Source organism: Oncorhynchus kisutch, linkage group LG18 (genome assembly GCF_002021735.2).
Source record: "Oncorhynchus kisutch isolate 150728-3 linkage group LG18, Okis_V2, whole genome shotgun sequence".
NCBI lineage: Eukaryota > Metazoa > Chordata > Actinopteri > Salmoniformes > Salmonidae > Oncorhynchus > Oncorhynchus kisutch.
The window spans coordinates 8,850,342-8,865,593 of record NC_034191.2 but is presented as its reverse complement, the minus strand read 5'-3'; the positions used below and the strand labels follow the sequence as shown (position 1 = coordinate 8,865,593).

General features: G+C 48.0%; 1 protein-coding gene across 1 annotated transcript; it reads right to left on the bottom strand.

Annotated features, from left to right (window-relative positions):
- Positions 1-2,668: 2,668 nt before the first annotated feature.
- Positions 2,669-13,735, bottom strand: vmn2r1 (vomeronasal 2, receptor 1). The gene is given in 13 exon segments (XM_031796052.1): positions 2,669-3,321; positions 5,407-5,842; positions 6,068-6,263; positions 6,607-6,767; positions 6,992-7,115; positions 9,338-9,565; positions 9,865-9,985; positions 10,080-10,240; positions 10,243-10,386; positions 10,514-10,705; positions 10,932-11,174; positions 12,594-12,885; positions 13,438-13,735. Coding segments are annotated over 13 exon segments (2,856 nt in total). The 5' UTR covers positions 13,680-13,735; the 3' UTR covers positions 2,669-3,005.
- Between the last annotated feature and the right edge of the window lie 1,517 nt (positions 13,736-15,252).

Sequence of the window (15,252 nt, the reverse complement as noted above, 5' to 3'; positions counted from 1 at the left end):
TGAATCATTACATTGAAATACTGTAGAATTCCATTCATTCCTATGGAGGACTGTTCCTACTGGGGAGAGCCAATATGGCCGACCGGTGGCTTCAAAGCATCTCAATGGCCAATACATAGCATCAGCAATCTAGGGTTTATACACTGACTGCACCAAACATTAGGAACACCTGCTCTTTCCATAGCACAGACTGACCAGGTGAAAACTATGATGCCTTTTCGATGTCATCACCCGTCATCACTTCAATCAGTGTAGGATGAAGGAAAACTTTTCATTTTTGTTCATTTTTATGTTTAGCTCACATAATATAATTTATAAAGTTTGCAATAAGGTGTCTATAATAGAATAAAAGTGGCAAAAAATAAATGTAGACCTTAATAAATGCATTTCAATAGCTTCCAAAATATATTTTACAACGTTGGTGGAGTGCCAAGATGGTGGCTTCAATCTAGTCAATCTAGTCATCTAGTGTATATGTAAATCGTTGATTGCCACCTGTAGCCTACCTGCCTCTCGTTGGCTCATTGCCCACCACTGTAACAAGATCCCTACTTTACAATACACTTTCAGTAAAGTAAAGCAAGTAATCTTCAAGTCAAATAAAGGACAGGCAGGCAATGTTAACAATACACCTTTACTTCCCTACGAAAACATTTACAATCAGTGGGGATGATCCATCCAATCAGTGAGGATGATCCATCCAATCAGTGGGGATGATCCAATGATCACTAGGCTACTTATGCAGATTCCTATGCAGAAACATTCAGACATTGATGTGCCTATACAAATATGATATAAAGGTTAATTAAATGAAAATACCTCTAAATTCACAGTACAAAAGGTGACATTTTGACAACAAATACATTTTTAACGGCCACCTTTCTGAAATATCTCAAATGATCTCACAAATACAGTGTATTTCTACCACCATAGCAAGCCAGTGCAGCAATGACTGTTTAAAAAAAAAACGAACTAAGGCTCAAACTAATTTTATAAAAAAAATATAAAAAAATCAGGACAGCATTACTAAAGTCAAATATATACTTATCATAAGGACGGGACCTATCCATCTACCATATATATATATATACAGTGCCTTGCGAAAGTATTCGGCCCCCTTGAACTTTGCGACCTTTTGCCACATTTCAGGCTTCAAACATAAAGATATAAAACTGTATTTTTTTGTGAAGAATCAACAACAAGTGGGACACAATCATGAAGTGGAACAACATTTATTGGATATTTCAAACTTTTTTTATGAATCAAAAACTGAAAAATTGGGCGTGCAAAAATTATTCAGCCCCTTTAAGTTAATACTTTGTAGCGCCACCTTTTGCTGCGATTACAACTGTAAGTCGCTTGGGGTATGTCTCTATCAGTTTTGCACATCGAGAGACTGAAATTTTTTCCCATTCCTCCATGCAAAACAGCTCGAGCTCAGTGAGGTTGGATGGAGAGCATTTGTGAACAGCAGTTTTCAGATCTTTCCACAGATTCTCGATTGGATTCAGGTCTGGACTTTGACTTGGCCTTTCTAACACCTGGATATGTTTATTTTTGAACCATTCCATTGTAGATTTTGCTTTATGTTTTGGATCATTGTCTTGTTGGAAGACAAATCTCCGTCCCCGTCTCAGGTCTTTTGCAGACTCCATCAGGTTTTCTTCCAGAATGGTCCTGTATTTGGCTCCATCCATCTTCCCATCAATTTTAACCATCTTCCCTGTCCCTGCTGAAGAAAAGCAGGCCCAAACCATGATGCTGCCACCACCATGTTTGACAGTGGGGGTGGTGTGTTCAGGGTGATGAGCTGTGTTGCTTTTACGCCAAACATAACGTTTTGCATTGTTGCCAAAAAGTTCAATTTTGGTTTCATCTGACCAGAGCACCTTCTTCCATATGTTTGGTGTCTCCCAGGTGGCTTGTGGCAAACTTTAAACGACACTTTTTATGGATATCTTTAAGAAATGGTTTTCTTCTTGCCACTCTTCCATAAAGGCCAGATTTGTGCAATATACGACTGATTGTTGTCCTATGGACAGAGTCTCCCACCTCAGCTGTAGATCTCTGCAGTTCATCCAGAGTGATCATGGGCCTCTTGGCTGCATCTCTGATCAGTCTTCTCCTTGTATGAGCTGAAAGTTTAGAGGGACGGCCAGGTCTTGGTAGATTTGCAGTGGCTGATACTCCTTCCATTTCAATATTATCGCTTGCACAGTGCTCCTTGGGATGTTTAAAGCTTGGGAATTATTTTTGTATCCAAATCCGGCTTTAAACTTCTTCACAACAGTATCTCGGACCTGCCTGGTGTGTTCCTTGTTCTTCATGATGCTCTCTGCACTTTTAACGGACCTCTGAGACTATCACAGTGCAGGTGCATTTATACGGAGACTTGATTACACACAGGTGGATTGTATTTATCATCATTAGTCATTTAGGTCAACATTGGATCATTCAGAGATCCTCACTGAACTTCTGGAGAGAGTTTGCTGCACTGAAAGTAAAGGGGCTGAATAATTTTTGCACGCCCAATTCTTCAGTTTTTGATTTGTTAAAAAAGTTTGAAATATCCAATAAATGTCGTTCCACTTCATGATTGTGTCCCACTTGTTGTTGATTCATCACAAAAAAATACAGTTTTATATCTTTATGTTTGAAGCCTGAAATGTGGCAAAAGGTCGCAAAGTTCAAGGGGCCCGAATACTTTCGCAAGGCACTGTATATATATATATATATCCATGTCAGCGTAGATATCTCTCTGTTGCAGCTCTGTGTTTGGTTGTAGTCCTACTCTCTGAGAACTCCAATGCTATACATTAGTCAAAAAACTACATAGAGTATTATGACATCACAGGAAACTAGGAAACAGACTCCACAATGAAATGCTGAGTCGTCCCTAGTTAGTGCAACGTGTCCTGTATCACTGGCTCTAGTGTGCTTCCAGATGAGTGTTTTTGTCTGCCCATAGTGTGTGTTTGTGTGTGTTTGTGCGTCCCTCCCTGTCCCTAATAATCAACATTGCCTGTCGTAGCTTGAACTTCAGTGGCCACCGTAGCAAGCGAGGCCGAGGTCCCTGTCCCAGTCCCGTCACGTGGTTTGGAACGCGGCCGCATCATATCCTCCGTGTTGAACTCGGGCTTGACCAGCAGGACGTAGCACTTGGGTAGGAAGATGCAGGCTAGCAGGCCGAAGCTGGACGCCAAGATGGCAAAGATCTGCACGGCCACCATGAACTTACCACGTGTACTGAGATAGGCCGGGACGAAGGAGCTCCACACGATGAAGAACACCAGCATGCCGAAGGTCAAGCACTTTGCCTCACTGGAATCAAGAAACCCCAACAAGTTTAAAAATGGTCTAAAGCAAGTAACAAAATGAAATTTAAATGAGCGCAACAACTCTCAGGGTGTTCTCACACTTGGTCCCTTTCAGACTATTTTTTTTGAGAATTTTGCGGTTCGCTGAATTTTTGGTGTGAACACTACAAAAGGAACTCAGACCTCCAAAGAGCCCCAAAAGTGAATCGAACTGAGACCATCTCGAGAGGTGTTCTGAGTTCGGTTCGCTTGAATTCCGTGTTTTTTTAGGACAATGTGAACGCAAAGCTCCCTGGGATGACTTGTCATTATTCCAGCACCACACACTAGACTACTGCAACTCCATTTCCCCCCGGTCATAAACCCTTACAAAAATGTGTGCTGAATCACAACATAGGGTAGAACATCTAATCTAGCTCTTAAAGGGACAGTATACCATTTTCAGTTACAGCATAATTTATTCTGCAGTTATTCTATTGCTATTATTATTCCTTTACATTATGTCAGGATATGTCACTGAGGGAGAGAGGGTAATGTATAACCTTTACATTATGTCAGGATATGTCACTGAGGGAGAGAGGGGAATGTATAACCTTTACATTATGTCAGGATATGTCACTGAGGGAGAGAGGGGAATGTATAACCTTTACATTATATCAGGATATGTCACTGAGGGAGAGAGGGTAATGTATAACCTTTACATTATGTCAGGATATGTCACTGAGGGAGAGGGGGTAATGTATAACCTTTACATTATGTCAGGATATGTCACTGAGGGAGAGGGGGTAATGTATAACCTTTACATCATGTCAGGATATGTCACTGAGGGAGAGAGGGTCATGTATAACCTTTACATTATGTCAGGATATGTCACTGAGGGAGAGAGGGTAATGTATAACCTTTACATTATGTCAGGATATGTCACTGAGGGAGAGAGGGGAATGTATAACCTTTACATTATGTCAGGATATGTCACTGAGGGAGAGAGGGTAATGTATAACCTTTACATTATGTCAGGATATGTCACTGAGGGAGAGAGGGTAATGTATAACCTTTACATCATGTCAGGATATGTCACTGAGGGAGAGAGGGGAATGTATAACCTTTACATTATGTCAGGATATGTCACTGAGGGAGAGAGGGTAATGTATAACCTTTACATTATGTCAGGATATGTCACTGAGGGAGAGAGGGTCATGTATAACCTTTACATCATGTCAGGATATGTCACTGTTAAGACATCAGGGATCCTCTGGGAGGAGAAGAGACACAGCCTGGTACCAGTCACCATGACAGCCTTGAGTTGGGGAGGAGTGAGCACTTTGGGGTAGAGGTCAGGTTTGATGAAGTGAGGAAGAACAGATATCACTCAGGTTCTGCCTAGCAACAGAGATACATTGGCTGTTCCGTTGTGGAGGAGGAGTCTCAGCCTAGGAGAAAGGGTTAAATATCAGTGCTTGTGTGAAATGTTGTTTGTCTGAATCCAGCTGTATCGACCCTTTGGGAAGAATTGGGTAAGCCTCTCTAGTGTCCGTGAGTTATTTACTCTGAAAATTATAACCTAACAGTTATAATAAGTTAAGTTGCAAAGTTATGTTAGCTTAACTTCTATGTTAGCTCTTAGCCTACAGCTAGCCAAGTCTTTAAAATGCTAAGCTAAGCAAGTTCCAGGTCCACTAGCTACCCGAAGGAGTCCTTCAGTGTGTGTGCCATGAAGGTGACTAGCTACCCGAAGGAGTCCTTCAGTTTGCGTGCCATGAAGGTGACTAGCTACCCAAAGGAGTCCTTCAGTTTGTGTGCCATGAAGTTGACTAGCTACCCGAAGGAGTCCTTCAGTTTGCGTGCCATGAAGTTGACTAGCTACCCGAAGGAGTCCTTCAGTTTGCGTGCCATGAAGTTGACTAGCTACCCGAAGGAGTCCTTCAGTTTGCGTGCCATGAAGTTGACTAGCTACCCGAAGGAGTCCTTCAGTTTGTGTGCCATGAAGGTGACTAGCTACCCGAAAGAGTCCTTCAGTTTGCGTGCCATGAAGGTGACTAGCTACCTGAAGTTGTCTTCCAGTTTGCGTGCCATGAAGGTGACTAGCTACCTGAAGTTGTCTTCCAGTTTGCGTGCTATGAAGGAGAAGACGAAGGCCAACAGGGCCAGCAGGATGTCGTAGCCGAAGACACAGCAGATGAAGACCACAGAACCCTGGTCACACTCCAGGATGATCTTGATGTTCTGCGCCGCCGTGTTTTTGACCGGGTGAGGTGGCAGGATGACGAGCCACACCGTGCACGCCACGGCCTGGATCAGTGTTGCTATGGCAGCCAGGACCCTCTGGTGGGCGGGGCGGAGAGAGTCCACATCAGGGTTGCCAGCGGTTACGGCGTTGTTGTTGTTGTTGATGTTGCCATTGGTGACAATGACATCAGGGCTGGTGTCAGCGGCGGCGGCCTGAGCTGCAGCCTTGGCAGTGGCTTTGGCCTTGGACCTGGCAGCCTTCAGAACCCGGGCCCTGAGCATAAGGACTGCAGCCTTACCTAGAAGAACACGTTGTCAGGGTTAAAGGGGAGGGTTGTGTGAGCAATGTGGTAAGAGCTGTACTGTAGCCACTGAGTATCCATCATGTCACTTACAGCCAATGATTCCTTAAGGGCTAGACTAGCCGCTAAAGGATTAGTCTGGATTTGGAGGGAGAGAGAGAGAGAGAGAGAGAGAGCGGGAGAGAGTGAGAGAGAGAGAGAGAGAGAGAGACTTCGACCCACCCATGATGGAGGAGAGGCAGAGAGAAAACCCCAGGGCCAGGCCCACCTGGCTGGTCATGCAGCTCCAAGGCTGGGGCTCTCCCAGGAAGACGATGGAGGAGAGGAACGTCACCACCAGGGAGAACAGCAGGGAGAAACTCAGTATGGGGTCGTTGGCCCTCACCAGTGGAGTACCCAGGTTGACCAGGAAGACCATCTGAAGTAGAATATCATACACACCAGGGTTGGGGTCCGTTCGAATTGAAGTCACCCAATTCAGGTAGTAAACTGAAATTCCGATTCCAACATTTTTCACAAATTCCATATTCAAGGATTTCTCAATAAACTGAAAAGGAGAAAATGTATTTTTTTTAAGTTCCTGAGTGACTTCAATACGAATTGACCCAAACCCTTATACACTTCAGGTTGTCTATCATAAATGGCAGTGAATATTACCTGATTTACTGTAATTATGTCTCCTCGTAATTCCAACAGTCAAATCTCCAATAACACCCTATTCCCCAATATTCCACTAGTTTTAGCTGCCTTTGGCTACACACCCCCACAGCCAGGGTGATCAGCGCCCCAACGGCTGATATCACTATGAGTGTGATGCCCAGAGGTTCACTGAAGTCCAGGAACTCGATGGTCTTGGGGACGCAGGTGTCTCGGGCTGCATTAGACCAGTAATCCTCAGTGCACTGGATACACTCCCTGGCGTCTGACAGAGGAGGCAGAGAAGATGTCAGGTCAGTCAAACACACAGAAACAGAAACAATCCAACAGAGCTGTTAGAATATCCTTCAAGCTACATATCATTTTTTATTTTTTTTTAAACAACAACTGTGGACTCAATTCAAACCAACTCTGCTGCACAGCGCAAATAAGTGCAGTTGTAATAAAGCTCTGTTAGGGATTGATAAGGTGAACACAATGATACATCACCTGTGGCGTTGCTGATCTCTCCGTCGGCACAGGGGATGCAGTCGAAACAGCAGACGGGCTCCCCCTGCCTGATCCCCTTCCTGGTACCAGGCTGGCAGCTCTCACTGCACACTGATCTCGGAGTCTGATGGGAGACATGGAGGGAGACAGTCAGATAGACAGGGAGGGAGACAGTCAGATAGACAGGGAGGGAGACAGTCAGATAGACAGGGAGGGAGACAGTCAGATAGACAGGGAGGGAGACAGCCAGATAGACAGGGAGGGAGACAGTCAGATAGACAGGGAGGGAGACAGTCAGCTAGGGAGGGAAGGAGACAGTCAGATAGACAGGGAGGGAGACAGTCAGCTAGGGAGGGAAGGAGACAGTCAGATAGACAGGGAGGGAGACAGTCAGATAGGGAGGGAAGGAGACAGTCAGACAGGGAGAGAGACAGTCAGATAGACAGGGAGGGAGACAGTCAGCTAGGGAGGGAAGGAGACAGTCAGATAGACAGGGAGGGAGACAGCTAGGGAGGGACGGAGGCAATCAGATAGACAGGGAGGGAGACAGTCAGCTAGGGAGGGAAGGAGCCAGTCAGATAGACAGGGAGGGAGACAGCCAGATAGACAGGGAGGGAGACAGTCAGATAGACAGGGATGGAGGGAGACAGCCAGATAGACAGGGATGGAGGGAGACAGCCAGATAGACAGGGAGGGAGACAGTCAGCTAGGGAGGGAAGGAGACAGTCAGATAGACAGGGAGAGAGACAGTCAGATAGACAGGGAGGGAGGGAGACAGCCAGATAGACAGGGAGGGAAACAGTCAGCTAGGGAGGGAAGGAGACAGCCAGATAGACAGGGAGGGAGACAGTCAGATAGACAGGAAGAGAGACAGTCAGATAGACAGGGAGGGAGACAGCTAGGGAGGGGAGGAGGCAGTCAGATAGACAGGGAGGGAGACAGTCAGCTAGGGAGGGAAGGAGCCAGTCAGATAGACAGGGAGGGAGACAGCCAGATAGACAGGGAGGGAGGGAGACAGCCAGATAGACAGGGAGGGAGACAGTCAGATAGACAGGGAGGGAGACAGTCAGATAGGGAGGGAGGGAGACAGTCAGATAGGGAGGGAAGGAGACAGTCAGATAGGGAGGGAGGGAAGGAGACAGTCAGATAGACAGGGAGGGAAGGAGACAGTCAGATAGACAGGGAGGGAGACAGTCAGCTAAGGAGGGAAGGAGACAGTCAGATAGGCAGGGAGACAGTCAGATAGGGAGGGAGGGAGGGAGACAGCCAGGTAGACAGGGAGGGAAACAGTCAGATAGACGGGGAGGGAGAAATTCAGATAGACAGGGAAGGAGACAGCCAGATAGATGGGGAGGGAGGGAGTCAGCCAGATAGACAGGAAGGAGACAGCCAGATAGACAGGAAGGGAGTCAGCCAGATAGATGGGGAGGGAGGGAGTCAGCCAGATAGATGGGGAGGGAGGGAGTCAGCCAGATAGACAGGAAGGGAGACAGACAGACAGATAGACAGGGAGGGAGGGAGTCAGCCAGATAGATGGGGAGGGAGACAGTCAGATAGACAGGGAGGGAGACAGTCAGATAGACAGGGAGGGAGGGAGACAGCCAGATAGACAGGGAGGGAGACAGCCAGATAGACAGGGAGGGAGGGAGACAGACAGATAGACAGGGAGGGAGGGAGACAGCCAGATAGACAGGGAGGGAGGGAGACAGCCAGATAGACAGGGAGGGAGGGAGACAGCCAGATAGACAGGGAGGGAGACAGTCAGATAGACAGGGAGGGAGACAGTCAGATAGGGAGGGAAGGAGACAGTCAGATAGACAGGGAGGGAAGGAAGGAGACAGTCAGATAGACTGGGAGGGAAGGAAGGAGACAGTCAGATAGACAGGGAGGGAGACAGTCAGATAGACAGGGAGACAGTCAGCTAAGGAGGGAAGGAGACAGTCAGATAGGCAGGGAGACAGTCAGATAGGGAGGGAGGGAGACAGCCAGGTAGACAGGGAGGGAAACAGTCAGATAGACGGGGAGGGAGAAATTCAGATAGACAGGGAAGGAGACAGCCAGATAGATGGGGAGGGAAGGAGTCAGCCAGATAGACAGGAAGGAGACAGCCAGATAGACAGGAAGGGAGTCAGCCAGATAGATGGGGAGGGAGGGAGTCAGCCAGATAGACAGGAAGGGAGACAGACAGATAGACAGGGAGGGAGGGAGTCAGCCAGATAGACGGGGAGGGAGACAGTCAGATAGACAGGGAGGGAGACAGTCAGATAGACAGGAAGGGAGACAGTCAGATAGACAGGGTACACACATACCACTGTCTTTGTCTTCTCACTACAATATCTCACTGACCTCCAGCTCATCATTGTTCCACACTATGGATGCATTGTTGATAGTCATCATGGCATCTGGGGCTGCTGTGCTGTTGAATCGGCCAATCGTCACGTAGGAGATCTCCCCGTCACCTTTCACTTGCCAGTTAATGATGTCATAGTAGCCATCCACATCTCCGTCCAGGAAGAATAAAGGTTCTTTGGTGTGGGGGACGTGGAACCACACGTTCTTCAGGTAGTACATCAACTAGAGGAGAAAGGAGAAGATGGATCATATTAAACCTACAGCGGTTACAACCAAGATGCAACTACAAATGTACACACACACACACAGACACAGACACACACACACACACACAGACACACACAGACACACACAGACACACACACATAGACACACACAGATAGACACACACACACACACACAGACACACACACATAGACACGCATGCACACACACACATACACACACACACACACACACACACAGAGACAGACAGACACACACAGACAGACACAGACACACAGACAGACACACAGACTGACCTGCCAAGGCTCAAATTTGGTGATGTCAGCACAGCTGTTGTTGTTGAAGGGCCCCTGGCCAGGCTCACAGATCTCCATGTTATGCAAGGCATGGGCCACAGTGTACACAGCCTTATACACACTGTAATACATCATATCGTCATCATCACCCCCATCACCGTCATCCTCGTTATCATCGCTATCACTGTCGTCATCATCATCATCATCATATCTACCTGTATGTGATGCGTAGCTGGGTCACATCAGAGTAGGTATTATTCAGTTTCCCCAGGGACTCCTGTCCCGAACACAGACCCTCAGGCACCCCTCTGACTGCCCTGGACAGGCTTGCGTTGCCCCCACTGCTGTTTTCGCCAGCCTCAGAGCCCGGCCGTAGTCCAGCGTGCAGTTGAACGCCGTTTCCCAGAATTCCTCAGTGAGCGGGTTGGAGTAGGGGTCTATGTTTAGCAGGTGACGCTGGAGACCGGGGATCTCAGCACGCTTCAGACCGAATCCCAGGGTACCACCCAGTAATGAACTCACCTGGACACAGAAAACACCCAACATATCAGGGAACACTGCTTTCGAATAAAAATGGTCACTCTGCTGACTCTAATTCTATCGTCCCTGTGACCCCTGGTTGAACCTAACCATTAGTTGACCCCCTCACCCCAGGCTGGTTGATGAGTGCGGAGGTGACCCAGGCCTCGCTGGCGATCCAGGTGCGGTTGGTGACATTGTGTTGGATCAGCTCCTGGATCAGAGGGCTCAGGTCCACATCAGAGGAGAACACCACAATGATTTTAGCTGTCGACTCCACCACAGTCTCCACAATACGCTGGATGTCCTCTGGAGAGCTCACCTGCACAGGACAGCAAACAGTAGGGAGGACGGGGTTCCAAAACTTTATTCACTTGTTTATGGTACAAGCAAATTGATGGAGAGAAATTTGGGGAAATAGACAGAAGAAGAGAGAGAAGAAGAGAGAGAAGAAGAGAGAGAAGAAGAGAGAGAAGAAGAAAGGCAGAAACAGAGACAGAGAGAGAGACACTGAGGGCTGTGATGTAATGGAAACAGTAACCGGTCACCTTGGGCAGAGTCTCAGAGAAAGAGATGCAGACCCCAGCCTCCTCCACCTGTTCCTTGAAGGCCTTGATGCCATACTTCCCATAGTCGTCGTCCGCGGCGATGGTTCCCACCCAGGTCCAGCCGAAGTGCAGCACCAGGCGGGCCATTGCCTCAGACTGGTAGACGTCGTTAGGGATGGTCCTCAGAAAGGTGGGAAACTGGAACTTACTGTCCAACACAGAGCAGGACGATGAGTAACTCACCTAGAGATGAGGAGAGAAGGATGAGAGAGGGAGGAGAGAGGAAGGGAGAAGAGAGGGAGAGAGGAGGAGAGAGGGAGAGAGAGGGAGAAGAGAGGGTGAGAGAGAGGGGAGAGGTAGGGACAGGGAGAGAGAGAGAGAGAGGGGAGAGGGAGGAGAGAGGAAGGGAGAAGAGTGGGAGAGCGAGAGAGGAGAGTGGGAGAGCGAGAGAGGAGAGTGGGAGAGCGAGAGAGGAGAGAGGGAGGGAGGAAGGAAAGAGGGAGAGGAGAGAGGAGGAGAGACGGAGAGAGAGAGAGGGAGAAGAGAGGGTGAGAGAGGGAGGGAGGAAGGAAAGAAAGAGGGAGAGGAGAGAGGAGGAGAGAGGGAGAAGAGAGGGTGAGAGAGAGGGGAGAGGGAGGGACAGGGAGAGAGAGAGAGAGAGAGAGAGAGAGAGAGAGAGAGAGAGAGAGGGGGAGAGGAGAGGGAGGGAGGAGAGAGAGAAAGGAGAGAGAGGGGGAGAGGAGAGGGAGGAGAGAGGAAGAGAGGAGGAGAGGGACAGAGAGGGAGAAGAGAGGGTGGAGAGAGAGGGGAGAGGGAGGGACAGGGAGAGAGAGAGAGAGAGAGAGAGAGAGAGAGAGCGAGAGCGAGAGACGGGGGAGAGGAGAGGGAGGAGAGAGGAAGGGAGAGGAGAGGGAGGGAGAGGAGAGTGGGAGAGGAGAGGGAGGAGAGAGGAAGGGAGAAGAGAGGGAGAGGAGAGTGGGAGAGCGAGAGAGGAGAGAGGGAGGGAGGAAGGAAAGAGGGAGAGGAGAGGGGAGAAGAGAGGTAGAGAGAGAGAGGGAGAAGAGAGGGTGAGAGAGGGAGGAGGAGAGAGGGAGGAGAGAGGGAAAGAGGAGAAAGGAGGAGAGAGGGAGGAGAGAGGGAGAGAGAGAGGGAGAAGAGAGGGTGAGAGAGGGAAAGAGGAGAGAGGAGGAGAGAAGGAGAGGAGAGTGGGAGAGCGAGAGAGGAGAGAGGGAGGGAGGAAGGAAAGAGGGAGAGGAGAGAGGAGAAGAGAGAGAGGGAGAAGAGAGGGTGAGAGAGGGAGGAGGAGAGAGGGAGGAGAGAGGGAGGAGAGAGGGAAAGAGGAGAGAGAAGGAGAGAGGAGGAGAGAGGGAGGAGAGAGGGAAAGAGGAGAGAGGAGGAGAGAGGGAAAGAGGAGAGAGGAGGAGAGAGGGAGGAGAGAGGGAAAGAGGAGAGAGAAGGAGAGAGGGAGGAGAGAGGGAAAGAGGAGAGAGAAGGAGAGAGGGAGGAGAGAGGGAAAGAGGAGAGAGGGAGAGAGAGGGAGAGAGAGGGAGGAGAGAGGGAGAGGAAAATGTCCACTGGATTAGGCCACACCCCACCTAGATAGATATAGGAGCTGCAGTGAAGAGAGAGTCCATATATTAATATGTAGATAGACAGAGATACCTGGGGGAAATAGTAGAGTCCCAGTATGCGTGCGGTGGCGATGGACAGGTCTGACCCCCCAGCCCCCACTAGAGCGGCCAGGGGAGCCCCTGTGCCACAGCGGTAGTTGGGCACGGCCTCTTCCTGCCCCGTCAGGTAGGTGAGGGTGCCCTCCACAGCCTTGGAGATGGTGAAACAGGAGTCGTAGATGACATATCCCAGGTCTGTATCGGGGAGGAGGTCTGTCCGCTTGTTGATCTCATCAATGGCGAAGAGCATTGTCTGAGTCCAACGAAACGTCCGGAAGTTAAACCTGGATGAGAAGTGATGATGATGACGGTGATAATGATGATGGGAAATAGTTAGAAATAGTAATAATAGTAGTAGTTACCATCTTGAATAGTGCTGTATCTGCAATATATTATAAAAGGTAGTGAAGTTAAATTCCACCGCCACTAGAGGGCGACAAACGATCACAATATTGGTGGAATGACAACCATCCCAGATCATCATAATTTAGTTTATTGGCTAATATAGGAGCAGTTCAGATCTAGGGGGCTGAAGGGAGAGTTTAGGGATGATGGTGGTTGTTGAGTCACCGATTGGATGAGGGAGCAGGACCTTGAGGGGAGGAGGAGGGGGGTGACTCAGTCGAGAAGCAATTCCCAGAATGTTCTGGTTCTAAATACCATTCACATAATATTTGAAATACAACAGGACTCATTTATTTTAATTTATAAAAATGTTCCTACATTCACACTGTCACTCTCTCCACCTCTCAATCCAGTTTAACTGCCTTAAACTCCTGAGTAATATAATGTGATTGTATCCCATCCCATGACACTAAATATTCACCGGTACTCACCCCTCGCATCCCAGGGACAGCGGCACCGAGGAGCTGTTGGTATTGGCTGAGGCGATGCGGCGGTGAACGGGAAACATCCCTCCCACGACCACCTGTTTCTTATCTATGTTCCTGTAGCCGTTCAGGTTAAACTTGGCCTTCAGTTTACAGGTGGACTCCGCCGAGATGGACGCGTGAAAGTGGAGAAAAGCACATAATCCACACAGTAACCGGTATTTCCAATTGAATCCAGTATTATCCATGATGTGAACGTGTGGTATAAAGTAGCTTGTTCACCGTGTCAGGCTCTGAAGAAACAGCATCAGTACAAACAGGTGCCTCTGCCAAATCCCAGGAGATGATTATCGGCAGTGTTGCATATCATCATTTGACAAAACAGCCTCCTCATGGAGACATGAGATAAGCAAAAAGGACTGTTGAGGTTCATAGATTATGAACATTATTGAATGTAATAAATGAATGAAAATAATTACATTTCACTTGTGTAATAAAAATAATAACTAAGAATTGAGCAGATTATAGGCCTAGGCTATATGCGCCTTAGTGTTAAAATATATTTTGTGTCGCTTGCATTACTTTATAATAGCCTATAGGGTTTTGCATTTTTGGCCTTCTAATCAAAATTACAAAGTTATAAATGAAGGACACATGACAGTAGAAGTGTAGGCTAATAACCTTGTGTAAAGTGGGACGCGTAATTATGAGTTAGAAATGGCATGTGATTGTCTGTCTGTATTCATGTTAACGACATAACACAAAGCGCCACGGGGCTCTGATTTAATTGGCAGCACCATGTGGTGATCTGCACTGGAGATGCGGATGAGCGCTCACGGGACATTGGCCTTAATGCTCAGTAATTACCTCGGCATAGTGTATCGTTTATTCCCGAAGCGTCCTCTGGGTCTCTCGCTGCAGTGAGTCTGAGCTTGTCGACACTTGTCCCTCAATCATCAGGGAGAGGAACACCTGAACCCCCGCGGTGGAGAGACACCGGTGGGACAGTATCGCTGGCGGTGTTCAGTTTGCACAAACAGGTGGCTTCTCGAGTTGACACTTTAAGCCTACCGAAACCCAAATGTATAATTTATTGTAATAAAACGCATACCATTACAATACATATTTAATGAAGTAGACTTACATAGGCAGGACATGTTTTTATGTCCTAAAAATGTCCTAAATAAATAAGCAACATTTAAACAGTCTCCAACCTGGGTTCTGAAGAGCAGGGACTGTGCCAGAACAGAAGCAGTTGGATATGCAGATATGGGTTATATATTTTAAAATAAATTACAAATATAGTTTATTTATTGCCCTATCGTGATGGAACTGTCCCCAACGCTATAGCCTAGACACTCACCTGAGGCGACGGATTCAGTAAGGATAAGTCCTTATCTGTTTTTATGGGCCAATAGGCAGCTAAAACAGAAAGATAAATGCGGTCAAAGATCTACTAGAGCAGCAGCGCTACCTCAAGATTCTGAGCCTGCCTCAAGATTCTGAGCCTGCCTCAAGATTCTGAGCCTGCCTCAAGATTCTGAGCCTCCCTCAAGATTCTGAGCCTGCCTCAAGATTCTGAGCCTGCCTCAAGATTCTGAGCCTGCCTCAAGATTCTGAGCCTGCCTCAAGATTCTGAGCCTCCCTCAAGATTCTGAGCCTGCCTCAAGATTCTGAGCCTGCCTCAAGATTCTGAGCCTGCCTCAAGATTCTGAGCCTGCCTCAAGATTCTGAGCCTGCCTCAAGATTCTGAGCCTGCCTCAAGAGCCTGAGCCTGCCTCAAGATTCTGAGCCTGCCTCAAGAGCCTGAGCCTGCCTCAA